This window comes from Sciurus vulgaris (assembly GCF_902686455.1).
Source record: "Sciurus vulgaris genome assembly, chromosome: 5".
In the NCBI taxonomy this organism is placed as follows: domain Eukaryota; kingdom Metazoa; phylum Chordata; class Mammalia; order Rodentia; family Sciuridae; genus Sciurus; species Sciurus vulgaris.
This window is the reverse complement of record NC_136465.1, coordinates 175231612-175258529: the sequence shown is the minus strand read 5'-3', so window position 1 is coordinate 175258529 and position 26918 is coordinate 175231612. Positions and strand designations below refer to the sequence as shown.

The 26918-nt window shown below is 46.7% G+C and overlaps 1 protein-coding gene across 1 annotated transcript in view; it reads left to right on the top strand.

Annotated features, from left to right (window-relative positions):
• Nucleotides 1-1158: 1158 nt before the first annotated feature.
• The window catches only part of ARFGAP3 (ARF GTPase activating protein 3), a 44203-nt gene continuing 18443 nt past the window's right edge, over nucleotides 1159-26918 (top strand). Inside the window, exons 1-7 of the mRNA XM_079143298.1 lie at nucleotides 1159-1324; nucleotides 6237-6355; nucleotides 13880-13952; nucleotides 17121-17252; nucleotides 18238-18321; nucleotides 21122-21209; nucleotides 25971-26030. Coding sequence (XP_078999424.1) covers nucleotides 1256-1324; nucleotides 6237-6355; nucleotides 13880-13952; nucleotides 17121-17252; nucleotides 18238-18321; nucleotides 21122-21209; nucleotides 25971-26030 — 625 coding nt within the window. The 5' untranslated portion in view covers nucleotides 1159-1255. The remainder of the gene's footprint in view (nucleotides 1325-6236; nucleotides 6356-13879; nucleotides 13953-17120; nucleotides 17253-18237; nucleotides 18322-21121; nucleotides 21210-25970; nucleotides 26031-26918) is intronic.

The window sequence follows — 26918 nt, the reverse complement described above, 5'->3', positions numbered from 1 at the left end:
AGATAGGACTGATCCTCACAAACCTGCCAGGTGTTCTATATAGAGCCAAACTGGCACCCAAGGGACACAAACTACCCGGGTGTACACTATGACTCAATATACGGAATAATTTTCAACCAGAACTGTCTGCGAAAGCAATGCACTGTTCTGGAAGGTGTGAATTTCCGCTTCTTGGGAAAGGCCCAGCCCTGGGTTTAGGAGCCCGCGCTGCCTGTCCCCTTCCAGCTTCCCGGCAGGGTCTCCAGGCAGATCGCCTGAGCGGCATGGCTACTTCTGGGAGTGCAAGTGCCCCCCGCGGCCTTTCCAGAACTGCCTGCGGAAGCTGCTCTTGGGCCGCTGGGCAGCTGCTTTGTCTGGAACTTGCCTGTGATGTGCGGGCCATGCTTTTAGAGAAGGGAAGTGACTTGGCCGCGGGGCTCAGAGACAGGTGTTGGGCTTGACTGCAAAACCTGCCATCGTTCCACCAGGGCCCCCATCTCAGGCCACTTTTCCCGACGGCTCTCCACTCACAAGAGGCGCTTTCGCCTCAGTTCCAACCTGGGGCTAAAAATGCCAAGCAAACGGCAGGACGGCGCCCACCTAGCAGGGCTGCAAGTCGCGCTTCTGTCGGGTGGACTCCCGGGTCCGGTGAGCGCCTTCGGCCTGCAGGACACGACGTCCTCCCCGACCTGGCACCCGACGGACACTTGAGAACTAACTTCCCAGCGCAGATTTCCGTTCATGCGGGAGGGCGAAAATTAGACCGGGAGGTGACAGCGACAACCGCAAGAGGGCCGAGTCCCCGTCGGTCGCTGCCCTTCCCTTTCCCCGGGCTCCTCTGCCATTAGGAGAGCTGGATCTGCCGCTCTCATGGAAAGGCCGTGAGGACACCTTGGCCTTGGAAACGGCCCGCGGGGGAAACGGCGACCACCCAGTCCAAATGCACAGCCCGGCCCCGGCCAGCCTCGTCTCCACGCCGCGTGCCGCCCGGGCGCCGAAGGCGGGAGGCCTGCAGGGGGCGCGCGAGCCTCCTGCGCACGCGCGTGCGGCCCCGGGGCGGGGCGGGGCGGGGCGGGACCCGCGGGAGCCGGGGAAGGTACGCGGCGCGAGCGCTCCGGCCGTGGGCGGGAGTGGGCGGGGCCGCCGTCACGCGCAGCCCCGCCCCCGTGACGGCGGCCCCGCCCCTCGGCTCCGTCAGCCTCCGGGAGGCGGCAACCGCTCCTCGTCTGCCCTTCCCGGTTGGCGGGGCTCGCTGCACCTCGGGTCTCCGGTGACGATGGGGGACCCCAGCAAGCAGGACATCCTGACCATCTTCAAGCGCCTCCGCTCGGTGCCCACTAACAAGGTAACGGCGGCCTGGCGTGTTCAGGCCCGCCCGGCTTCCCCGCGGGACCCCGCGGGCGGCCCCTGCGGGCGCGGGTGGCCAAGGCCGTGGGAGGAGGAGCCCGGCCGGCCTGTGACACGTCGCACTGTGGAGCCGCGGCGGCGGGGCCTCGCCCGGGTCCGGAGGCGCGCCGCTCCCAGGCTCGCAAGGGAGGGGTGGGGAGGGGGCGCGCGCGGGGGCTCGGACGGGGGCAGGGCCCGGGACCCGGGGGCTCGGACGGGGGCAGGACCCGGGCATCCCGGGGGCTCGGACGGGGGCAGGACCCGGGCATCCCGGGGGCTCGGACGGGGGCAGGGCCCGGGACCCCGGGGCTCGGACGGGGGCAGGGCCCGGGACCCGGGGGCTTGGACGGGGGCAGGGCCCGGGCACCAGGGGGGTCCTGGGGGTGGAGGCCAGAGCCCGTGGGAGCTCCTGGAAATAAGGCACCTGAGGGCTTCAACGGGGGTGGGGGGGCAGGAGTCGGGCACCCGGGTTTCTGAGAGGTCTCGGCCACAGCACCTGAGGGATCGACAGAGGGTAGGGACCGAGCACCTGGGGGTCCTGGAAGGAAGAGCCCAGAGCACCTGTGGGTTCCTGACACTTGACCAGAAGGGTGGGTAGTGGCCACATATGAGTTCCCAGGGCCGGGGCCGGCTCGTGGGGGTCTCAGAAGAACATACACTGAATCAGGTGGAGGGATCAGGTGAGGCCAGAGGGGCCCCAGGACCTAGCAGGAAGCAGGTCCTCGGGTTCAGAAACTCCAACTGGTAGCATGGGGTCCTGGGAGAGCATGGCTCCGCTGCCACTGTGGAGCTCTCCGCTCTCGTTCCCTGGGGGTTGGGGGAAGCCCTTGGAAGCTGGTTGGTTCCCTTGTTCCTCGGTGGCAGCCTCAGGTTCCCTATCCAATAACGCTGCTAACCCATCTGTCAGTGGCTTCCAAGTCTATTCTGTTCCTGAGGAATCCCACTGCAGATGCTTTCTTTCTCCCTTTGGCTCTCTGTAGAGATAGGGCACCCCCACCTCCGGAGACAGACACACACACTCTCTCTCTCTCTCTCTCTCTCTCTCTCTCTCTCTACTTTTTTTGTCTCCAGGGTTTTTTTTTTTTTTTTTTTCCCCTCCCCTCTTTAGACTTTTACAAGTTTCAGCATCTGGCTGAAGGTGTAGTGATGACACATGGGGCTAAGGTGACACTCTCTAAGGATCACATGAGAGTGGAACCTAGAGTGCAAAGGGCTGTCCTGTTACTGTGGACTCTCCTCACCCCTCCTGGGACGGTTCTGCCTGGTCCCTATGTCATCCAAAGGGAACAGCTGTTAATGAGTATACTCATGAGCCCTAATGTAATGGCATAGAAAGTTCCTGAATTTTGTAAAATTTAAGTGTTTTACATCTTTTTGTACCTGGAATTGAACCCAGGGACACTTAATCACTGAGTACATCCCCAGCCCTTTTTATTTATTTTTTAAAATATTTTTTAGTTGTCAATGGATCTTTTATTTTATTTTTTTATTTATATGCGGTGCTGAGGATCGAACCCAGGCCTCACAGGCTAGGCAAGTGCTCTACCACTGAGCCACAACCCCAGCCCCTTTATTTTTTATATTGAGACAAGGTCTCACTGGGTTATTTGGGGGTTTTGCCCAATTGCTGAGGCTGGCCTTGATCCTCCTGTCTCAGCCTCAGCCTCCCAAGTTGCTGGGATTATAGGCAGGTGCCATCATGCCCAGTGCGTTTTAAGTCTTCATTGTGGAAGGGAGACTTTATTTTGACAGCCTAAGAGAAATGAGGAAGGAAGTAGTTTATTGGGGGCAATGTCTGTTTGATGTATGAGAATAAGAAGAGAAAGACTCTAGGATTTTTCCAGTGCCCATTTCTTTACTGTTTTCTTACTTTTCAAGTTCAGGTTGAACTGTTTGTAAATTGAATCTGCAGTTAGCAAAGTGGAAACAATATTTTTCATCTGCTTTATCTCAGAACATGTCAAGATGTTCTCTTTGATTGAATTCATCAAAGGGAAGGTAAGAAGTCTGTGATTATACCAAGAGACAATTTTGAGGAATATACATAGTCTTGTAAATTATCTAGACTGTTACTTTCTTTTTTTTTGGTCAGGGGTGATACTGGGGATTGAACTCAGGGGCACTCAACCACTGAGTCACATCCCCAACCCTATTTTATATTTCATTTAGAGAGAGGGTCTCACTGAGTTGCTTAGCACCTTGCCTTTTGCTGAGGCTGGCTTTGAACTCACAATCCTCCTGCCTCATCCTCCCGAGCCCCTGGGATTACAGCCGTGTGCCACTGTGCCTGGCTACTAGACTCTGTTCTTCCTAGCCCTTCACCCAGTGGCAGGTTACCTGACTATTTTGTGCCTTATTTCCCTCATCTGAAAATGAGGGTATGAATTATGAATTGAATCTAGCTCAAGGACTGCTGTGAGGATTAGATGAGATGGAACACGTGGAGCAATACACTCATGTACTAGTATCCCATAAATATCACTACTTTTAATTTTTATTATGAATAACATACCAATGGAAATTTTTGTGTTCTATAACAGAATTTAAAAATAATCTGCAAAATTATATTCAGGTAATGTTTCACAGTAGTTTATTCTATTTCTTGATCATTGGCTTGAGACCATTACCTGAACAAAAATGAAAAATAGTTTTAATGATGTGGAAGAGTTAGACAATAATAAGCATTTTAACAATGGGGTTTTATAAAAGAGTTCTAAGATATTAATGAAAGGCAGTTAAACAACTTGGTTTACTTTTTGGATATGGAATCCAGTTTCTTCCTGTGTGTATGATAGACATTTACTTTGAGCCAGGCATGGTTGTGCATGTCTTGTAGTCCCTGTGACTTGGGAGCTTGAGGCAAGAGAATCTCTTGAGCCTAGGAGTTTCAGGCCAGCCTGGCAACAGAGTGAGATGCCAGCTTAAAAAAAAAAAAAATAAAGATTTAGCTGGGTGCAGTGGTCCATGCTATAATCCTGAGACTGAGCCAAGAGGATCACAAGTTCTCAGCAATTTAGTGAAGCCCTCAGTAACTTAGCAAGATCCTATCTCAAAATAAAAAATAAAAAGAACTGGGTATATAGCTCAGTGGTAAAGTGCCCCTACATTCAATCTGCAGGACCAAAAACCAAACATAAAAAAGCAGAGTACAGGCCCTGCTCTGAGAGCACTGGGCGCTGTTCACAGAGGACCATCGAGGCAGCTCTGAAAGAGCCAGCCTGTTTCTTCAGCTGCCTTCAAACCTCAAGGGGCCCCAGCCTCCACCCACAAACTGCTGCCACCTGTGTTTGTCCGTTTAGTAGTACCTGCTTTGTGCCATGCTTGGTGCTAAGCGAGAAGAGCAAGATGGACCCGGCTCCCGCCCCCCTGCAGCTACGTTCTAGCAATTCCTCAGGTCTTGGTGAGTGGTGGGATGCTGATGCCACCGTGCTGGGAACCCACTGCCATCTTCTTGTAGCCATCCTTGCCACCATTCAGAAGTAATTCTCAAACTCGCCTGTTCCGAGCTGCACACACCACACCTCAGCTGTCACCTCCTTCAGCAGGGCATGTCCTGAACAGGTTTTTGCCACTCTGTTCTGGAGATTCCACATGCCTCTGTGGCCCCATCTAGAAAGCCTCTTGCACGTCATCTCTGCTTGCTAAGGTGTACTTGTGTAACTAATTGTCTTGTCCACTCGATCATGGCCTCCGTGTGGGCAGACGTGTCCTGAAGCACCTTTGCGTGTCCACTTTGTACGTGCCGGGTATGTTACGGGACAGCAGTTGACAGCACGTGTCAGTTGACTGAGCAGGTGAGGGTCACCGCCAGCCTCTGGAAGCAGTGCACCTTCAACAGTCAGTCGCACTGTTTGGCTCCCACAGAAGAGGCTCCTTATGTGAACAGTGTCACTTCAGGGCAGTTTAGTGTCATGTCTGTCTCTCTCACTGGACCAGCCTGGGGTCTTCAGGAAATAAGACTTAGTATTTCTTGGTGGGATCTGTCATGTTCTCAACTCCTGTGTGTTGCTATGGGTCAAATTACCCCAATGAGCATTTGAACATATGTCCTCTCGCACAGGTTCTGAGGGTCAGGAGTGGGGACAGCTTAGCTGGCTGGCTCAGTCCCCTGAGCACTTCCTCCAGTGGTGTGGGCAGGCCTCTGCTCCCCCTGGCTGTTGAACCAGCCCTCACCCCCATTGCTTGGCACTTGAGCTGACTGAGTGTCCTCAAGATAGGGCTGCTTTACCCAGAGCTAGTGACCACCCATGGTGGGAGAGAAGAACCTGCAGTACCTTTTATAACCTGACTTTGAAAGTGACATGCCATCACTTTTGCCGTATTGTATTTGTCACACAGATCAATTTCGTAAAGTGAGAGTGGAGATTACATGGGGTGGGGATCACTGGGGCCCTCTGGCTACCACACACACACCCCCGGCTAAGGAGAGAAGGACCTGCCATGTGAGATATAGCTGCTGCCCAGTGATGGTCAGAGCGGGGCCTGTCCCACAGCCCCCATCCCTGGACAGCGCTCTTTTACATCATTACAGGGTCCTCATCGAGGCTTCCTGGATAGGTAATAATTGAGATGGCCTGCAAACCTGAGTTCTCCTCTGCCCTCAGCACATAGTGTTACACATACAAAATAATACGTGGTTCAAACAGCATGTTCATCTAACTCTATTAATAGCATAATTAATATACTTATATCTAATATAATAGGAGTTGAAATTTGAGAGTTTTAAAAACCTAAATGACAAATTCTTTAATAACTGAAGTTCAGATTGTAAAGGTGACACAGCTTTCAAGCCAGTCATGCGCTATACCCCACTGGTGACTCATCTGGCTAATATAAATTACTTAATAACTGAATTAATGCTTTTCTTTCAGGTATGCTTTGATTGTGGTGCCAAAAACCCCAGCTGGGCAAGCATAACCTATGGGGTATTTCTCTGCATTGACTGCTCAGGCTCACACCGGTCACTTGGTGTTCACTTGAGTTTCATTCGGTAAGTGACTGTTCCTTTGCTGGGCGGCAGTGATTCCACCATTACATGGGGTCTTTCCCTTTTTTCATTGTTGCTCTGACATTGCACAAGATGACAGGTTGGTTGTGAGATATAGATTGGTTCTTATATCCCTTAGTAACCTGGTGATCCAGGTACGTCTGCAGTGGAAATGTGTCAAGGTGTGGCTGTGACCATGACGACCAAGTCAGAGTGGAGGCTGTGATGCAGCATTTCCTTCCTTTATCAGTGGGAAGCACACGCTCTTGGGAGAGGGATTCAGTGCTATGAGTGCCTCCTGCACACACCAAGGAGGGCGTTCGGGTAAGGGTGGGAAGCCCCTGTGTCAGCAGGCCACTTCCTGCATCCCCTCTGGTTTGGGCTCCCAAGGACATGAATAGCCCAGAGCCTGAGTAAGTGATTTTCATTTGATTTTGAGTAACAATTTCAAATGTTTATGACGTAAAAGCCTCTCTTCTCTTTACCTGAGGACTTGAGCCACACTGGTACCTCTGTAGAATGTCTTCCACTTCTGGCAGTATGGCTGGAGCCACCATAGGACTTTTGTGTGCATCAAGGGAAGGCTCCCCTTTTCTCTTTCCACAGAGAGGCCCCCAGTGGGAGGGAGGAAGGGCCTTTCTGTGAAGCAAAATCAACCGAAATAAAAAGAAGAAAGGGGCTCCCGACCAGGCTTAGGGCCTGGAGCTGGCAAAGCCTGCATGTCAGTGGCTATGGCCTTTGCCGGGCCCTCTGTGGGATCCATGGAGCAGCCACAGCTCAGGTCTCTGGAGGAGTGACCTCCTCCAACCAGCTCATTTTCCAAGGAAAGAACCCACTGGGCAAGCTGTTTGGAATCCCTACAGGCGGTCTAGTTCCATATTGTGACTTAAGGAGTATTGATACGATGTGACTGCTATAACAGAGCTAGCATTTATATGGGATAAAATCTATGGTAACTCCTAACAACATTTTATGTGATGGCACAAAACCCAGGAATAATCACAGCATAGCATTCTTTTTTCATATATTAAAACACCTTTCTAGTGCATGGAGTTATTTTAGAAAGCAGCTTGTAAAGGCACGGTGGGTTAAACGTGTAGCTATACAATTCTGGATAATTATTTAGAAAGGGAGTTATTTTGTAGTCTTCCTGATTTCAGAGTTCTACCATTTTTTTCTTTTCATTCCTTTTGTCTTATACTCTGGTTCAAAAATGGTTTAAATATACTATCCTGTTCTTGTCTCTTTTCTAAATGCTGAGGGATTTAGCTGCCATGATGTTTATTTATATATTTATTCCAGTTTTTTCTTATTATAGCAAAATACATATAGCATGCAACTTACCATCACCACTCTCAAGTGTACAGTTATGTGTTATTTAATACATTCACAAGGTGGGTGTGGTAGGTCACAGCTGTAGTCCCAGGTACTCAGGAAGCTGAAGTTGGAGGACCACCTGAGCCCATGAGTTCAGGACCAGCCTGGACAACAGTGTGACCCCATCTCTCAATGAGTAGATGAGTAAGTAAATACCTACATTTATGGTATGCCACCACCACTGCCCACCATCTCCCTCACTCCGTCTTCTAAGCTAACTCTAGGCCCGTTAAACAGTAGCTCCCCATTTCCTGACAATCACCATTCTACTTTCTGCGTCTATGATTTTGAGTATTCTAAGTACCTATATGAGTGTAGTCAGAAGTATTTGTCTTTTTGTCACTTTGACTTTTTTTGTCACCTAGTGTTCTCTGTGGTACAGGTCAAAATTTCCTTACTTTTTAGGGCTGAATAAGATTGCACTGTATGTAATATTGCACAGAGTTCCGATGAAACCAGATGCTCGGCTTCTGTCTGCTTAAGGTGCCGGCCTCCGTAGCGGATAAGCCTAAACACTAAAAGTAGTGTTGGCGGCTAATTCCAGGAGGGGACGCTACTGCTACCAAGTGGCACGTCACAGCTCTGATAGTGTTACAGCAGAACTCAGCCACCTGCAGTTGCTTCTTCCCCGATTCTTGTCTTGGGAATGTGAAGACTGAAATCCATGGATGAGGAAGAATGAGCATAAAAGAGTATGATTTATTCAAGTGAGAAGCAAAAAGAGACTGAGCTCCTGCAAGAGCAGGCTTAGGGGTCGCCACTTAAACAGTCTGGGGGCATTGAGCGGTGTCTGCGCTGATCAGGTCTTGGAAAACTGCCAAGGCTGTTGATCAAAATCTATGCTAAACAAGTATTGGAAAAATGTTAAGGCTCTTGTTAGCCCTTGAGTCTGTGGCCTTCCCTCAGGTCTATCCTGCTGTCCTGTCTCCCAGCTGGACAAAGGAGTTGGCTGGAATGTTTGGAATGTTTCTACAGGTTAACCTCATGAAGTGGCCTTTACGGTAAAAAAGCCTTACTTGGGGCCCAGTTACCTACCCTGTCTTCTTCAGGACTGTGGTCTGCTTATCCATTCCAGCCTGGGTGGACATGGGCCTCTTCCACGTTTTAGCTGCTGTGAACAGGGTATGCAGCTGTCGCTTCCATGTAAATGTCCACTGTTTAAAAGAAAAAAAATCTCCTCAAGAAGCTGTTTTGAATTCCTTTGGGCGCATACCCAGAAGTGGAATTGGTGGGTCAGACATGGTCGTCTTTTCCTTTTTCTTTTTCTTTCCCCATTTCCGGAGATGGAACCAGGACCTCATGCATACCATGCAAGCATCCGCCCGCTGAGCTCCCCTCCACTGACTTATTTTTTATTTCTTATAGTAGCCATCCTAATGGGTGTGAGATAGTATCTCATTATAGTTCAATTTGCAATTTCCTAATTTTTAGTGATGTCCAGCATCTTTTCATGTGCTTTTTGGCCATCTATCTCATTTTTGAAGAATGTCTATTCAAGTTATTTGACTTTTTTTGCGGGGGATACTGGGGGTTGAACCTAAGGATGCTTTACCACTGAGCTACACCCCCAGTCCTTTTTATCTTTTATTTTGAGACAGGGTCTTACTAAGTTACTGAGGGTCTTGCTAAATTGCTGAGGCTGGCCTCCAACTTGCAATCCTCCTGTTTCCTCCTCCTGAGTCACTGGGATTATAGGTGTGCACTACCATGCCCCACTCTTTGTCCATTTTAAAATGAGGTTATTTGACTTTTTGTTGTTGAATTTTAGGAGTTGTATATGTTTTCAGGATATTAATTCCTTATCACACATATGATTCACAAGTGTTTTCTCCTGTTCTGTGTGTTGCTTTTTTATTCTGTTGATAAGTCTTCTGATAAACAAAATGTTTAAATTTTCTTGAAGTTTAGTTTGTCTGTTTTCCTTTTCACCTACACCTTTGGTACCAAATTTGAGAAACCCCTGCCAAATCCAATATCATGATGCTCTCCCTCTCATATCTTCATAGTTTTAGGTCCTACATTTATGTTTTAATCCATTTTGAGTTAGTTTTTGGTTTATGATGTGAGGTAAGAGTACAACTTTATTCTTTTGCACATGGATATTTAGTTTTTCCAGCACTCGTTGAAAAGACTGTTCTTCTCCCAGGTAATCAGGTTTTATTTTTGTATGTGTTTATTTTGTTTCTGGGGCTTGAACCCAGGACCTTATTCATGCAAAGCATGTACTCTGCCACTGAGCTACACTTCTAACCCAGATTAAAAATTTTTTAAAATATTTATTTATTTATATGCAGGGCTGAGGATTAAACCCAGGGCCTCACACATGCCAGGCAAGCACTCTACCACTGAGCCACGACCCCAGCCCCCAGATTTATTCTTAATGTACTTTTCCCCCAGATTGATGATTAGCAGTTAACATAGGATAACAGCCTGCCCAGAGCAGACCTGGCACTCCCTTTCTGTTTACTGTGTTCTTCCCTCTTTCTCCTGCCACTTCCTCACCTCTGAGCAGAATGCTGGATCGGGAGGGCAGGTAGTTTTCTGGTGTGTTCTTGTTGAGGGAAGGACTGGCCTGGATCCAGAGGAGGCTGAATAGCAGGGTCTGTTTGGGCTGGTTACTAGCCTTTTAAAAGTCACATGAATACAAGTGTATGAATCATATTGCTTATGAACAATTCAAAAACAACAGTTAAAAATTAGTGCATAAGCAGAGGGCAGTAGCTTAGGATGTGGACAAGAGAAGGTCAAGGTGAAAAGGTCCTCAGCATGGGTTTGGGTTTTTTTTGTTGTTTTTTGCTAGGGTTAGGGGTGGTTACTCTTTAAATGTTTTATTTTATTTTATTTTATTTTATTTATTTTGGGTGCTGGGGATCGAACCCAGGGCCTTGTGCTTACAAGGCAAGCACTCTACCGACTGAGCTATCTCTCCAGCCCTTTAAATGTTTTATTAATGAAAGAAACATTGCATACACTGGCTTATTGGGAAAAAGTGCAAGTAGCCCCAAAGTATATGAAGTACGATGCAAAGTCCCTCCTCTGAACCCCCTTCTTCCTTCCTCCTCCCCACCGCCAGCCCACATACACATGCATGGAGTTCCATTTCCCAGGTGTGGTCACCATTTAGTGTGTCATGGGAGGTATGTTTATTTAAGTGAAGTTTATTATTTTATAAGTAGAATTTCAAGTCAACAATTTTACAAAGGAAAAATATAAACTATGGCTTTTGCCAGTAAACCAGGCCAAGGCAGGTTAGGAGTGTATGGAACTGGGAAGCTGGGCCCAGCTGAACTGACCCCAGTCCTACCACCTCTGAGAGCTGGACGTCTTCACCTGTGTTCTGGAATGTCCATGTGTCAGGCTGCTCCTCTCCCTCTAGCTGTTTCTTCTCAAGGTTGCCTTTAAGTGAGCTTAGGAAATGGGGTCCCACACTGTTTCTTTGGGAGCGGGAGGGTCGGGTAAATATGATGTACGTAGGAAGACAGGCTGCAGACTTCCCGTGGGAGCTGGAAACCAAGCCCTGCCCCTGGTAGCTGGCTGGCCCCAGCACTCGCTCACGACGGCCCCAGGTCAGAGTTGGCCAGGTGCCTGCTCAGGAGACACCGGAGGCCACCCTCATCATGTTGTGTAGAAAGGGACACTTTCTGGACCCTGCATGGAACAGTCAAGCAAGTTTCACAGAAACAGCAAGGCACCCAGAAGCCATTCCAGACCTTGTCTGCGAGTAGAAGTCTAGGCTAATTGGGGTAAGGTTTATAATATTTTAAGTTTTGTTTATATGAAAACTGTTTTGTTGACTTATGACTCTGATTTCATAAGTTTCGAAAATCTACTTAAATCCTCTACTTAGAAAAAAGTGCTGACTTTGGCAGCCTTAAGTAACGCTAGTTTGTGTAGTTTTTAAGATTATATTTTGACTCAGGATTGTTGAGGTTGTGGAAAACCTGTGTCCTTGCTTACCTCGGTGGTAATGGGAGGTGTCGTGACGCTTATTTCTGCAGCTTTTCTTGCCTTCCCGCTTTACTTTCTTCTTACATGCTCTGTGTTCACTTACCTCTCAATCTAGATTGAAGGTAAGAAATTACCTACAGGGAGTCATGGCCTCATGAGGAAAGAGGTGCTGCGAGCCCACATTTCTTCCTAAGGCTCCCATGGACACGTTCAGAGCCACCGTCACCAGAGACTTCAATCTAGAAGTCCAGTGTTCGGACTGAAGTTCCTGGTAGCACGGTTCAAGAACAATTCATTCTTAGTTTTTACAGAACTGCATTTCTAAGAAATACACAGAGAAATCTTTGGCTTCATTTTTGTAAAGGTAACTTAGAACTGAAGTTGTAGGGTCAGAGCAAGGCAGAGTAGGCAGGGCCTCACTTTGAGGACACTTGTTAATACAGCCCACCCACGTTCAGCTGCCTGTGATGTACCAGACCCTGGCCTAGGAGCACGAGGGGGAAGCACAGCCTGCCCTGTCCGCAGCAGGGCGTCCAGTCCTCTTGGTGGTGATGGCGTTGACAAGACGTCTGCCCCGTGGTGTTCGTCCTCGCACTTCTCAGATATTGGCTTACTTGGTTTCTGTGTGAGCTAGATAAATAACATTAGAATTATTCCTACTTTATAGCTGAGAGAAGTAAGGCTCAGAGGGGTGAATGCTTCTCACATGGCCAGCAAGTGGTGAAGTTGAGATTGGCACTCCCAGTCTGTCCAGAAGCTGTGCTGTCAGCTGCTTCCCTGTGACTCAGAGGGGGGTGGGGGGTGACACAGAGGGAGAGGTGGTCCTGAAAAGGTGGTACCTAAGCAAGACCTTTCTGAGCAGGTTTCAAAAGAGCTGATCACTTGCTCACTGGAAGGTGCGTCATTTGATCCTCTGCCTTTACCAAGCGAGACTTTCTGAACAGAGGGGAGTTTTGCTTGTTTTATTTTTATTTTTAAAGTCTATCTCTTATACAGTGTGTTTTAAGTTCTACTTTTTATACATGATCATAAAGTGCATTCATCATTATGTATTAGTATCAGTATTTTGAAGTTAAACTTTTACAAAAGTTAGATGACACCAGCAGACAGAGAAATGAGCCAATGAAGGGGCGGTGCAAAGGACATTTGGGTGTATCCGAAGACCCCGCATGCTTCACGTCCCATTCTCAGTGTCCATGTGGCTGGCCGTGTGCGGGGCGGGGCTGCTCTGGGAGTGCCAGGCCCGCTTGCTCTCATGGCGCCTGTGGACTCACCATAGCAGCTCTCACCCCAGCCCGAGGGCGCACTCCCGTTGATCCCTTGGTAACACTGCGTCATCGGGGCTCTGCCTACCACTGCCTCTGAGTCAGTGTCGCACTGGAAATGGAGAGCTTAAGGTGTGGTGGGGGCAGGGGCGCGTGCAGCTCTCACTTCAGGAGCTGGAACCCTGCCTTTGCCCACTTGCTGCTGGTGGTGATGTTGGTTGGGTCCCTTCTACCTGATGGCCACAGTATGCCATCCTGTAGGCTCCTAGGAGGGTCAGAGTGAGCAAGTAGGTAGCTGACTGGAAGAGGCCCAAATGGTACATCTCTTTTAGCTCATAACCCACTGAGGATGAGAAGCAAACAGTGGGAGTGATTGCAGCAGCCCCATGACCCCATACGTCCCTGCGCCCTGCAGGAGGTGGCCTACAGGAGTCAGTGCTGCTGGCCTGCCCATGGGCAGTGCAGAGGACAGCAGGCCACGGTCTGCAGAGGCCTTGGCTTCCAGGAGAGGGGGAGGGGCCAGAGGCGGCTCTGCTGTCCCAGCCAGAAGGCCTGACATCCTAGAAGTATGCATCCCTGTTAACGCAGACTTCTGTAGGACCCTGAAGCCCAAGGAAACCTTGTTTTCAAAAGTTACTGGTAAATCACTATTTACCAGTTATGGTGGGGCACACTTGTAATCCCAGAAGCTCAGGAGGCTGAGGCAGGAGGATTGCAAATTCGAGGCCAACCTCAGCAACTCAGTGAGGCCCCAAGCAAGTTAGTGAGACCCTGTCTCAAAATAAAAAAAATAAAAACAGGCTAGGGATGTGGCTTAGACTTAAGCACCTTTGGTTTCAATCCCCAGGAAACCACCCCCTCAAAAAAAAAAAAAAAAGCTAAGTGATTTGATTCTGGGAAGGAGAAATATTAACATTTAGGAATGTTTTTTGTTTAGGTCTACAGAGTTGGATTCCAACTGGTCTTGGTTTCAGCTGCGTTGCATGCAAGTTGGAGGAAATGCTAATGCTGTAAGTTCGTGTCAGCCCTTTCCCTTCCTGTCTAAATACACTAATAAAGAAGTTCAGCACCTGTGTGTCTGGGAGACCATATGGGCTAAGAGACAGACTTGGTGGGCTTATTTATGCAAAAATCTGTTGAACAAACGCCTGGTAAGCAGAAAGTTTTTGGACAGGGTGCTGGGTCTGTGGTAACAGACAAGACACCCCCTCATAGGGTAGAGAGGCTTAAAGAAGTATATTAGCAAAGGCAGGAGCTGTGGCAAGGCCGCTCTCCCCACTGATTCTGGAGGCTGAGACAAAAGGATCATAAGTTCAAGACCAGGCTTAGCAACTTAATAAGGAGACCATGTCTCAAAACTAAAAAGGGCTGAGGATGTAACCCAGTGGTAAAGCACCCCTGGGTTCAATTCCTAGTTCCCTTTCCCTCCAAAAGAAGTACACTGACAAGAAAACAGGCATAAAATCTACAATTTAAAAAACTTGTACTTTGCAACCAGGCTGTGGCACATGCTTGTAAGCCCCAGGGACTTGGGAGGCTGAGACAGGAAGATTACAAGTTCAAGGTCACCAGTGCAACTTAGGGAGGCCCTCTCAGAACAAAAAATAAAAGGCCTGGGGATGGTTATATGATTATATGGTGGTACACGCCTATAATCCCACTGGCTTGGGGGCTAAGGCAGGAGAATCACCAGTTCAAAGCCAGCCTCAGCAAAAGTGAGGTGCTAAGCAACTCAGTGAGACCCTGTCTCTAAATAAAATACAAAATAGGGCTTGGATGTGGGTCAGTGGTTGAGTGCTCCTGAGTTCAATCCCTGGTACTTAAAAAAAAAAAAAAAAAAAAAGGGCTGGGGATAGAGCTCAGTGGTGAAGTGCCCTGTAGTTCAATCCCCAGTGCAAAATAAATGAATTAATATATATAACACACATATACGTACATATACCTGTACATCAATTATAGCAGTAATTTATAAATAGTAATTATATCATAATTTATAAATCATAATTTATAAATAGTAATTTCTATATAAAAGTAACTTTTAAAAATGTTCATATAGGGCTGGGAGATAGCTCAGTTGGTAAAGTGCTTTCCTTGCAAGCACAAGGCCCTGGGTTCAATCCCCAGCACTGCAAAAAAAAAGTTCAAATAATTTATAGTTTTAAGGGTGGTTTATATTTAAAATTATATTCATGTCTAAATTAGTTTACAAAATGTTTCTCAACCATCTTTCTTTTTTTTTTTTTTTTTTTTTTTTTTTGGCCTTTGCACAGCTTTTATTATTAAGCTATGAGCATCCTGTTTGAGGCTAGTTTTACTAGCGGCTATGTGCACATTTGTCCGCAATAAAAGAAGTTTACTCATTCCCCTTCCCCCTTTTCTGGTAGCAGGTTTTGCTTTTTGTTTATTGTTTTTGCACATCCCTTTTTCACTTTACAGTACATTTGACTATAGTGCACAACTTGATTCCAAGTGAAAACAGTGGCCCATTGGGCACTGAGCTTCTGATTGGTGAAGGGCAGTCCAATCAGTGCTGGTGTCACTGGGTTACCCCAACCATGTCCGGCCATAATGGCACTACACCATAGTAGTGAGCCATCTAATTAAAATCAAAAAATCCCTCAGGGAAAATGCTACACTAGCAGAGTCAGTCTTGAGTCAGATCTTTATTTGGCGCTCCATCCAGATAAATTTTTAGTGCTTTTTCTTTACGAGGTGAGTATGTTACACGATGTCCAGTCTTCTGGAGTCGACTGCTTTCTTTTTTCATCAGTTCATTTCTTTGCTCATCTGTCAACTCCATTACTTCTTCTGTTTTATCCCTATAAAATATGACTGCACCATCATCACAGATATAAAGAGGCCAGACATTCAGGGCAGAAACTTTAGGATTCCAGTTCAACCATCTTTCTTGATTACCTTTTTAGCAGAAAAATTTCATTAATTTTATTATCTTAAACTTAAATTGAATTTGATATTTCCTAATGAGAGAAATGAAGCAACACAATTGGGTCAGGTAGAGGTGAACTCTGGAGGCCATGAAGCTCTGCAGTAACCAGATTCCTTTTTCATTTTCACCCCCTTTATGTAGACACTAGGTGTCACTTAGTTCTGCTGCCCTTGTTGCTGTGGGTTTGAGACACCAGTCCTTATAGCTCACCCTTTTCAAGTTTGCAGAGGCCCCTCCCAGCCCCCAAGAGCAACTTGCCCCTGCCAGTGAAGAGGTAGAGATGGGGAGTCGGGGAGAGGGGGAGCTTAGATGAGGGTTCGCTCCTGCTTAAGCAGCGAGCTGCTGACCAGGTCTAGAACCAGTCTGCGTGGCTTTGTATCCCAGCTGTCCTCTCACTGTCTGTGACGTTGGGCGCCTTGTTGAGTCCCTCTGTGCTTCAGTTCCTCGCCTGTCGAGTGTAGATTCCAGTGGCAATCGTGTGGTAGAGTGGCCGTGAGCATTTAATGGGATGATGCCCACAGTCAGCTTTGGACAGGAACTGAGAGATGTGGGCGACCAGGCTGTCACTTGGTCAAATTTGGTTATTACAAGGATGGCTGGTGCAGGTTTCTAGAAGACCTGCTTTAATTCAGACGTGAATCCTCGTGAAGCAGTTGAGGCTATTTCTTCTAAGTGTTTGAATGTTGCTCCATCACCGCACCTGTGTAAGGTCGCTATTGTCACTACTGATGGAGAAATAGTGCTGCACAAGGTAACATAGACATGGCGCCTGAGCATTTTGTCAGAACTTATGATTTAATGAAGTTCAAATAGCAGGGGGTTACTCATGAATTAAAAATAGTGCTAAATCAGGAGGACCACAAGTTCAAGAACTTAGAGAGACCCTGTCTCAAAATAAAAAATTTTAAAAGGGCAGGGGATGTAGCTCAGTGGTAGAATACCCCTGGGTTCAGTCTCTAGTACCAAAACAAAGTCTCAAGTAGAAAACTATCCCTGAAATAATGTTCAGAACGGCAGAGTTGGTTATATGGAGGGTGAGAGCCAGTGACTTTATATCACAAAACAAATCTCACGTCTAGTTCTGTTGAAGTATCGTGTTACTTTTGGATTTTACTAGGGAGACTTATTTTAGAACTCTTGGTGGTGTTAAAGTTACTGTGGTTCCCGATCCCTGGCTGTGTGGAGCCGCACACTTGGTCTCTTCCATTAACCTGCTCGCTCTCCCCCGCAGTCTTCCTTTTTCCATCAACACGGGTGTGCCACCAACGACGCCAATGCCAAGTACAACAGCCGTGCAGCACAGCTCTACAGGGAGAGGGTCAAGTCGCTGGCCTCCCAAGCCACGCGGAAGCACGGCAGCGATGTGAGTAGGCGGCGCTTGGTCGTGCCGTGGTGTTTTATCTTGCACAGTAAAGCTCCCACTGGACTCTCTTATAAGAAGCAGTGTGCAGTTGGTTCTTGTTGCTCAAGGTGGTTATTTTCTGTAAACTGGCAGCGAATACTGGGTTAGCAAATATGGAGCCTTTCTGTAGGGCTAGGTTCCTTCATCACTCATCAACACGTGTTTCTGTTTAAGGGTAGCTCATTGCAGGGACTAGGGGAGCGGCTCGGTGGTAGTGCCCTTGCCTAGCATGTGCAGGGCCCTGGATTTGCTCCGCCACAGTGCAAATGATGAATGAATGAATGAATGAATAAAGCCTAGTTAGCATATGTTGGTGACTCATGAAAGTTGGGTGAACAGCTCGGGGCTGTAACTCATGCCTGAGTGAAGCTTACCTAGCATACTATCTTCTTATTAAGACACACACAACCTTCATGAGCTTAGGGACATTTGACAGCCCTTTAGCATGGCACTCAGGAACCATTTCATTTAAACAATGAAATTAGCAATAAAAGCACAAAAAATGTGAAAACCATGGTCCTAGAGTGCCTGCAGAGAGGACCCTTGTTTCCAGGTCTGAGCACGGGGACCCGGAGGCGGGTGGCCTTGTTCAGCCTTGGCTCGGCTCACACCGTGCTTATTCTGCTGCTTGGTTTTTGCTGCTCTCTGTGTCTGGGGATGAACACAGAAATACCATGTGCACTGATTTGGGTGACAAGTAAGAGCGAGTGGTGAGTTCACAGGCATGGGGGCCGTCTGTAGCGTGGAGCCTCACTTCCATCTGAAGTCCTTCATCCGTCCTCTTCGCAAGGGGTTTCTGGAGCTGAGGTGCTCAGTCCCTCTAGGTGTGGAAGCGAAATGCCAGCTGGGCCCTCTGCAGGCAGCTACCGGGAGGTCGGTCTTCAGGGGAGGGAGAGCCCTGCACACAGCTGGGCGCCAAGCTAAGGCTGCTTTGTTTCTGTTCCAGCTGTGGCTTGACAGCTGTGTGGCTCCACCTTCGTCCCCTCCACCAAAGGAGGAAGACTTTTTTGCCTCTCAAGTCTCTCCTGAGGTATGTACTGTGCTTCACATGAGTGAAAAGGGTGCTTTTCCCGAAAACTATAAAAGGTACCTACTTAACCTGTTTCAGTTAAGATACAGGCTGAACTGCTGTTGCAGACAACCCGAGGTGTGACCTGAGCAAGGTCGTGTCCTCGACTTGCATCGGCCAGGGGCAGGCTACCCGGGTCACCTGAAGGGGTTCCCTTGCTGTTCTCCACGTGTGGCTTCCCCTTGGGGGCCTGCCGCGGCTGCTCCAGTGTGAGGCCTTGCCAGCCTGCGGGAGGAGCAGGGGGATGGTCCGGGAAGAAGCAGTCCTGAGGCGGCACAGCCTGTGCCGAGCTGCTGGGGAAGCCATGACACATTCCTCACAGTCTGCAGTAACTCAGCCGAGCCGCTGGCAGAACAAGGGTGGTTTCCCTGGGCACTTGGGCCTCAGTGCCCAGTTTTGCCATGCAGCATAGCTTAGACCTCAAGACCATTGTGGGGAAGGATAAGTGAATACAGAGAAAGTGCTCAGTACCTGGTAGCTCTCCATAAGTGCCCTAGCGTTGTTCTCATCTTCGAGGTCTGAGAACAGCAGTGCCGCTCCTGTGGTTTCCCCAGATCCCTCAGCAAAGGGAAAGCTGAGCACATTTACTGAATCCTGTCCTCCTGCTCCTGGTCCTGCTGGGGAGGGGGTTCCACGTGCTCACATGCTGTTCATTTCATGTTTAATTTTCAAGTTAAAATTATGTACAGTTGTATAAGTGTTGTTAGTCACTTTCTGTCCCTATAACAAATACCTGAGAGAATCAACTTATAAAAACAAAGCATTTATTTTGGCTCAGAGGTCCTCATCTGTTCTCTGTGCCCTGTTCCTTTAGGGCCAATGATAGCACGTCATGGCAGGGAGTGTGTAGAAGGGCAAAGCTGTTCCCTGGTGGCCAGGCCAGACTTGAGAAAGCGGAAGAGGAAGAGACAGGGTCCCAACATCCCTTTCAAGAGCATGCCCCCAGCGATCTGAAGAGCTGTCATTGACCTCACCTCTTAAAGGGTCCACCACCTCCTACTAGTGCTGTGGACTGGGGTGAAGCCCTGACACACAGGCCTTGGGGAAACATTTAAGATCCAAACCATAGCAGTGGCCAAACTGTTTTTTTTTTTTTTTCCTGTTATAATTTGCACACATGTTATCATTGGTATGGTCAGTGGTTACCAAAAAAGAAGAAACAGAAAACAGAAGATAAGGTGGTCTCTTATGGTATGTTGCTCTTGTTTGACAAAGAACTAGGTATAGAATATCCATGATTAGCAGATGAGAAATGTTAGAAATAGAAACAATGGACTGAAAAGAGGAGAAATATGAGCAGTGTGTACAGATTAGACCTGGGATCTCATCCATGTTGACCTAAGTGCGTGTTGCTGTGTATATAAAATATATACACGTGTGTCACACACATGCAGAGATAGAGAACTACAGATATGTGTGTACGTGGATCAATACTCTCAAGTAATCTTGCTCTGTCCAGAGAGGACCTGGGGAGCAACAGCCTGATACAACAAGCTCACCTGGTATCCAGATCTTGGTTTCTAAACATCACTGTCCCATAAAAGGAGCCAGGTTTCCTGTGGAGAAATGGCAGCTGAGGCTGTTGGGGCCAGAAGAGTCTGGAGCATCTTGTGGTGCTGGAAATAGAAAGTCAGGGGGCTGGGGTTATGGCTCAGTCGGTAGAGTGCTTGCCTTGCAATCACAAGACCCTAGGTTCAATCTCCAGCACCACAAACAAAAAAAAAAAATAGAAAGGGAGTGTTGTCCAGAGGACTGTAACCAACCTGAAAGAGCCCCTGGTACTCAAAGCTAGAGCAATTAGAACAACAAAATAAATGAGCATATTGAATTATAATCCAAAGAATGAAATAAATGCTCATGAGTCCATAATAGTTTAAATAAGTAATTGAGTAAATAAATAAATGGATAGGAGGGAAGAGATAGTCTTCATAGAGTCCCTGATCATGTATGTGAATGCGCCTGCCCTTCAGGAGGTGGTGCTTGGCTCCCCTCCCCTTACATGTGGCCTGGGCTTGGGGGTTACCTCCCAAGACTGGCATATGGACAGGGAGAAAATGACTTTACAGTGGAGGAAACTTGCACATGCCACTTGACCAGTGATCAAGTCTAATGTCACCACTGTTGAGTGACATTGACATGATATAAAAGGAGCCCTTCACCTCTGTGGTCTTTTGCCAAAACCCAAGCCTAAGCAGGAAAGAACATCAGAGAAGCATACTGAGGGACATCCTGCAAAGTACCTGACCAATGCCCTTCAAAAGTTTCAAGGTCATCAAAAACAAGGAAAGACTGAGAAACTGTCACAAACCAGAGGAGCCCAAGAAAGTATGACAGCTACATTCAATGTGGCACCCTGGAGCAGAAGAGGCATTGGCTGAAAATCTGGTGAAATTCAAATAAAGCTTGAAGTTTAGCTAATCTGAGTGATGGTTTCCTGCTTTGATAGGTGTGTTATGGGTTCTAGGGTCAAAGGAAGCTGAGTGATGGATACATGGAAACTCTTTTGTGTACTAGCTTTGCAACTTTCATGTGAATATGAAACACTTGCAGAATACCCATTTTATTTTTAGAAAGGTGGGATAGTAAAGCCCGTGAGCACTGAAGCATAGGGTTAGGAGTAGACGTGTTTTCATATCGTCCTTTCCGCTGTGCAGGTCCTCAGGAGGTGGCTGTTCCCATTGTTGGTTTTTGCCCCTGCACTGGTTGCTTCTTGTCACTCTCCTTGCTTTGTCTGCTAATGACTTTCCTCACCTTGCTTCAGGTGAGCGGCACAGCACGGCCATCAACACAGCCAGAACCAGCTCCCTTAGCACCATGGGCCACGGAAGCCACTCCAGAAAACAAGGAAGGTGGGGTCCTAGAGCTGTCATGTGACACTGTTCTGTTTCATTGGCATGTTGTCAAACTGTTAGAATTAAGATGTGAAGTGGGCATGGTGGTGCACGCCTGTAATCCCAGTGGCTTGGGAGGCCGAGGCAGGATCACAAGTTCAAAGCCAGCCTCAGCAATTTAGTGAGTCCCTAAACAACTTAGTGAAACCCTATTTCTAAATAAAATACAAAACAAAATGACTGGGGATGTGGCTCAGTGAAATCACCTCTGGGTTCAATCCCCAGTGCCAACAAAACAAAAACAAAAACAAAAACAAAAAAACTGAGCCCTTCTGTGTTAGCAAAAAAAGATCCGGATAGATTATGAAGGTTTCTGAATGTGCAGTATGATCTTATTTTTGTGAAAAAAAGGAAGAAAAACATACACACAGGAGACAATCTGGAAGGCACATACCACATTGTTAACTAGAAAGGAAATTTCTAAGAATTTTTAGTTTTTTGCTTGATACAGCATTGATGTGTGTCTCTCTTTTTTTTCTTTTTTGTGATACTGGCGATGGAACCCAGGGCCTCACATGTGCCACTCAAGTGCTCTACCACTGAGCCACATTCCCCAGCCCCAAAGTGTCTGAACTTCTGTAATAAGTACATGCTACTTGTGTAATCAGAAAACAAGATTTCAATTTTAAAAAACTATTGCCTAAATAGTTGATACCTAATGATTAACATTTGGTGAATATATGGTAGAATGATATTTATTATAAATAAAATATAAGTTGCTTACATATTAAAAATCACTTATGTGATATTAGGAGTCATCCCTTTCTCTTAAAATTGAGCATCTTTTGTTAGAATGTTAGTGCAAATTATCAACTAGAATGGAACACAAATCTGACATTTTGGGAAAGAAGAATGAAACAAAGCAGAATTCCTTTTTTATTTTATTTATTTATGTATGTATGTATTATGTATGTTGGTTATAGGTGGACACAATACCTTTATTTATTTATTTTTATGCAGTGCTGGGAATTGAACCCAGTGCCTCACACATGCTAGGCAAGTTCTCCACCACGGAACGGCAGCCCCAGCCCCCCTTCTTTATTCTTGACCTAAACTAAATTCCAGAGGATCAAGGATTTAAATGGAAACATGGTGGCCCTAGAAGAAAACACTGGGGAAGCTTTCCTGTTATCCTGCAGTGGGGAGCCCTCCTGTGCATATTCAAACCTCGTAATAGGAAAAGATTAATAAATCTGGCTAGATGCATATTCAACATTTCCATTCTGAAAAAATAAAGACAAATGATAAACATTTGCAATTCTCATATAGGTAAAAGACTGTTCCTCAACATGTAGTAAACTCTAACGTGACTTTTTTTTGCATTATTTGCAACCTGTAGGTTTTTTCATATCGCTGGCCCCTTCCTGGGTTTTTGTTTGTTTGTTTTGGTGGTCCTGAGGATTGAACCCAGGGGTACTCTACCACTGAGCTCCAGCCCCAACCCGCCCCCCTCTTTAATGTTTTGAAACAAGGTCTCAGTATGTGACTGAGTCTGGCCTTGAACTTGGGATCCTCCTGCCTCAGTCTCCCAAGTAGCTGGGACTGTGGGCCTGTGCCTCAGCACCCAGCCCTGCTGGGACCGAAGCCAGGTCCTTAGCATGCTAGGCAGGTGCTCTGCCATGGAGCTAGACCCCCAGTCCTCCACCTTCCTTTCTGTGCCTGCGCCTTCACCTGCAAAGAAGACACTCCATACCTTTGACTGGAGTTTAGCGCTTGTTTCCCGCATATCAGAACTGCGGCCCCCTGACCCCTCCTTTCCCCCTGTGTCTGCCCTCCATTTTGCTGAGTATGCAGGACTGCCCCCTGATTGGCACGGGTTGGCTTTTCTTTGGCGTTTCAGCCCCAGGCCCAGCCCCGGGCACTCCTAGTCCCTGCATTCATGTCCTTTGTCCACGTCATGGCACGGCACACCCCACTCTGGAAGTGAAGGTGCCCTTAGTTTGCATGTCACTGTGTCTCCTCCCCTGAGCTGCGAGTGTCCTTTTTTAAGATGTGGAATCTGCCTGAGCTGTTGATTGAGTCCCTTGTCCCTAAAGAGAAGAGAAAAACAGCTCCAGAACTTTCCTGATGAACGAGGGAGGGCGGGCCATGTATCCTCTGAAAGTACAAGTGATAATCTGACTGTTGTCACTGTTACAACTTAGTGGTGTAGCAGGCCTTTTGGGATTGAAGGTTAAGTGTGGCCTCTGAGGTCCAGCATGTCAGTTCATTTTATTAACCAAAACCTAAGCAACCAAACTCAGACATGGTCCTGTTCTATGAGTCTCCTGAAAGGCTTTTACTGTAGAGAAGCACCTTCTGTCCCCCGTGGGAAGGTCACGCAAGCTGCTGAGGATTGGGGCGACCTTTGGTGGAGCTTTACCTGGGATGTCTTTGTCCCCACGGGGTGGCAAGGTACAGCCTCTTGAGTGACCTTAGTGACTGAAGTCACTCAAGTGAGGAGAAAACACAAGCGCTTCACCCAGTGGCATGTGTGTGGGGAGGGGCGCAGGTGCTTCTGTTCCCGCTGCCCCCCGCCCAGTGCCCAGAGCAGAGCCCCACTCAGCTGGTCCTGTGTGCCTGTTGAAGTGCCTGGGCTGGAGCTTAGGTTTTAGTTGCAAAAGTAAAAAGTAGCGTTTCCCCATGCACCGTGCAACTGACATTCTAAACATGACAGCTCTATTGAGGTAGAATTCACAAACTTCAAAATTTACCCTTTTTTTAAAAAGTGTACATTTCTGTTATTTTTAGTATATTCACAAGGTTGTGGCACAGTCGCCACTAAATGATTTCAGAATATTTTCAGCAGCCCAAAAAGAAACTCCACACTCATTACACTCTCCCATTTCCCGCCACCTCTGGCACTCACTGGCCTGCTTCCAGTCTCTGTGGCTCTCCTAACCTGGACATTTCACAGGTGTGGAATCATACGACACGTGGCCTTCGTGCTTGTCATGAATATTTCCCAGGACTCACCTCACCCCTTATTATATTCTGTTGTGTGGACATACTACATTTTGTTTAGCCATTTTTAAAGTAATAAATAAAACCAAATTAAAGTGGAAAATATATTTTAAATGAAGTCTTAACATAGCTCCCAACCAGGATCATTTTTTTAGAGAAACTAGAAAACAGCATAGATTTGTTGGCAATTGAATTTGACCTATCATCAATGAAACTGGTGTTAAAATTTCCAAATATTGATACCTATTGAGTGTGTAGTGCACATATGTACTAGGTAGCCCAAAAGCCAGGTGCAGTGGCACACCTGTGATTCCAGCAACTCGGGAGGCTGAGGCAGGAGGATCGCCAAGTTAAGGCCAGCCTCAGCAACTTAGCAAGACCCTAAGGAATCTAGAAAGATCCTGTCTCAAAAGATAAAATGGGCTGGGGATTTGGCTCAGTGTAAACCACCTGGGGTTCAATTCCCAGTACAATAAATAAATAAGGGCTAGGGATGTGGCTCAGTAGTAAAGCACCCCTGGGTTCAAGGTTCAATTCCTAGTACCACAAAAAAAAAAAATTTTTTTTCTTTTTTTTTTTAAATTTTTTTCTTTGAAACACTAAATCATAAGGTAAAACTCTGAACAACATTAGTTGAAGGGACCACTAACATTTTTATTCTGTAAAACCAAAGTATAAAGAATACACTCTGCCAGACGTGGTGGCACATGCCTATAATCCCAGTGAGCAACTTGGAAGGCTGAGACAGGAGGATTGAGAGAGTTCAAAGCCAGTCTCAGCAACAGCAAGGTGCTAAGCAACTCAATGAGACTCTCTAAACAAAATAGAAAATAGGGCTAGGGATGTGACTCAGTGTTTGAGTGCTCCCTGAGTTCAATCCCTAGTACCAAAAAAAAAAAAAAAAAAAGAGAAGAAAAAGAATATACACTTCTACTTTGGTGGACCTTTTTTTTTTCTAGTTCTTAGAGTTGAACTCAGGCTTGGGCATGGTAAGCAAGTGAGCTACATCCCCAGTTCTTTTTTTAGTTTTTATTTTGAGAGAGGGTCCGGTTAAGTTGGTGATGCTGGCCTCAAACTTATGATCTTCCTGCCTCCTCCCAAGTTGCTGGCATCACAGGCAGACTTTTAAATCACATTGCTTATGTAGTAGACTCTTGCCTAGCATGGGTGAGGCCTGGGTCCAACCCCAGCACTGCAGACAGACAAAAATTCAGATTAAATAGTATTCTGATGTGGGGAGTAGACACATAGAGAGGACGGTTACTGGGTATGGGGTACAGTTGGGTAGGTGGAATAATTTCTGATGTCATACATAGCACAATAAGATAGCTATGATTGACAGCAATTAATTGTATATTTCAAAACAGTAGAGATGATTTTAGATGTTCCCAGTCCAAAGAAATGCTAACTGTTTGAAATGATGGATCTGATCATTACACATTGTAGACATGCATTGAAGTGTCATACTGCAGCCCATAAATGTGTATAATTATTGTGTAATTGAAAATAAAAAATGTTTTAAGAAATTCTAATGATAAGTTCTGATGATGTAGCTCCATAGGAAGCTACTTGCCTGGCCTGGACCAGCGCCTGGCTTCCATCCCCACCTCTACCCCCTGGAAAAATGATAAAATGGAATATGGAGCTACAAAAAAATGATCAAAGCTGACAAAATTGGATGAGATATATGGTACTAAGCAAGTTGGATTATCACACATTCAGAACAAGTTTGTTGAGGATATTTTCTTCATTAATGTTAATGTTTTAAATTTCCAGGTGGACCAGAGCAAGGACCCAGTGTGGAAGGTCTAAATGCCCCAGCGAAGGCTGCTTTAGGTAATGTGCTTAAAACCAGACAGTCAGTCCTGACTGCCTTCTGCCTCACTGTCTTGCGTTAGAATGCTACAGTGTCCTGGCTGACTCGGACTGAGTGCTGGTAGGTCGAGACACCGGCTGGATAATTGTGAAAGTCAGGGTGACTGGGGACACTCAGGATGAGCAGAGCCGAGTCCCATGACATTCCAGTTGACTCACGAACTCAGCATTTTCTTCCCTTTGATTTTATAATAGATAAACACTGACTTTTCATTATCAAGGAATTATAATTTGAAATTGATGCGTATTCATTAAACACAGCTGCCTTGGTGAAAAACTGTAGAAATGTTCCTGACATTTCCATCAGAGGTTAGAAGCAGGTTACATGACAAAGGCAATACAAATCTAAGAGAGTGGTGCAATCCTGGCACGGTGACATGCGCAAGTAATCCCAGCAACTTGGGAGACAGAGGCAGGAGGATCACAAGTTTGAGGCTAGCCTCGGCAACTTAGCAAGATACTGTCTCAAAATAAAAAATTAGAAGGGTTGGGGGTGTAGCTCAGTGGTTAAGCACCCCTAACCTAAAAAGAGAAAGGAAGTGATAGAAAGTTTTATTCATGGGTCTTTTCTACTCATGTTCTCTTGTTAGGACTCATGATCATCTTTTGCTGTTTGTGGTTTCCTACTCTTTTCCCATCATAGAATACATTTTTCTGTGGTGCTAGGGCTGGAACCCAGGACCTCACTCATGCTAGGCAAGTGCTCTATCACTGAGCTACACCCCAGCCTGCACATACTCATACTTGTAGGGAAAAAAATTAAGATCGTGCTTTTGCTGGGTATCTTAAACATTATTCTAGAAACAAAACATATAATCTTTGATTGAAATTTACTCTGTAAATGATTTG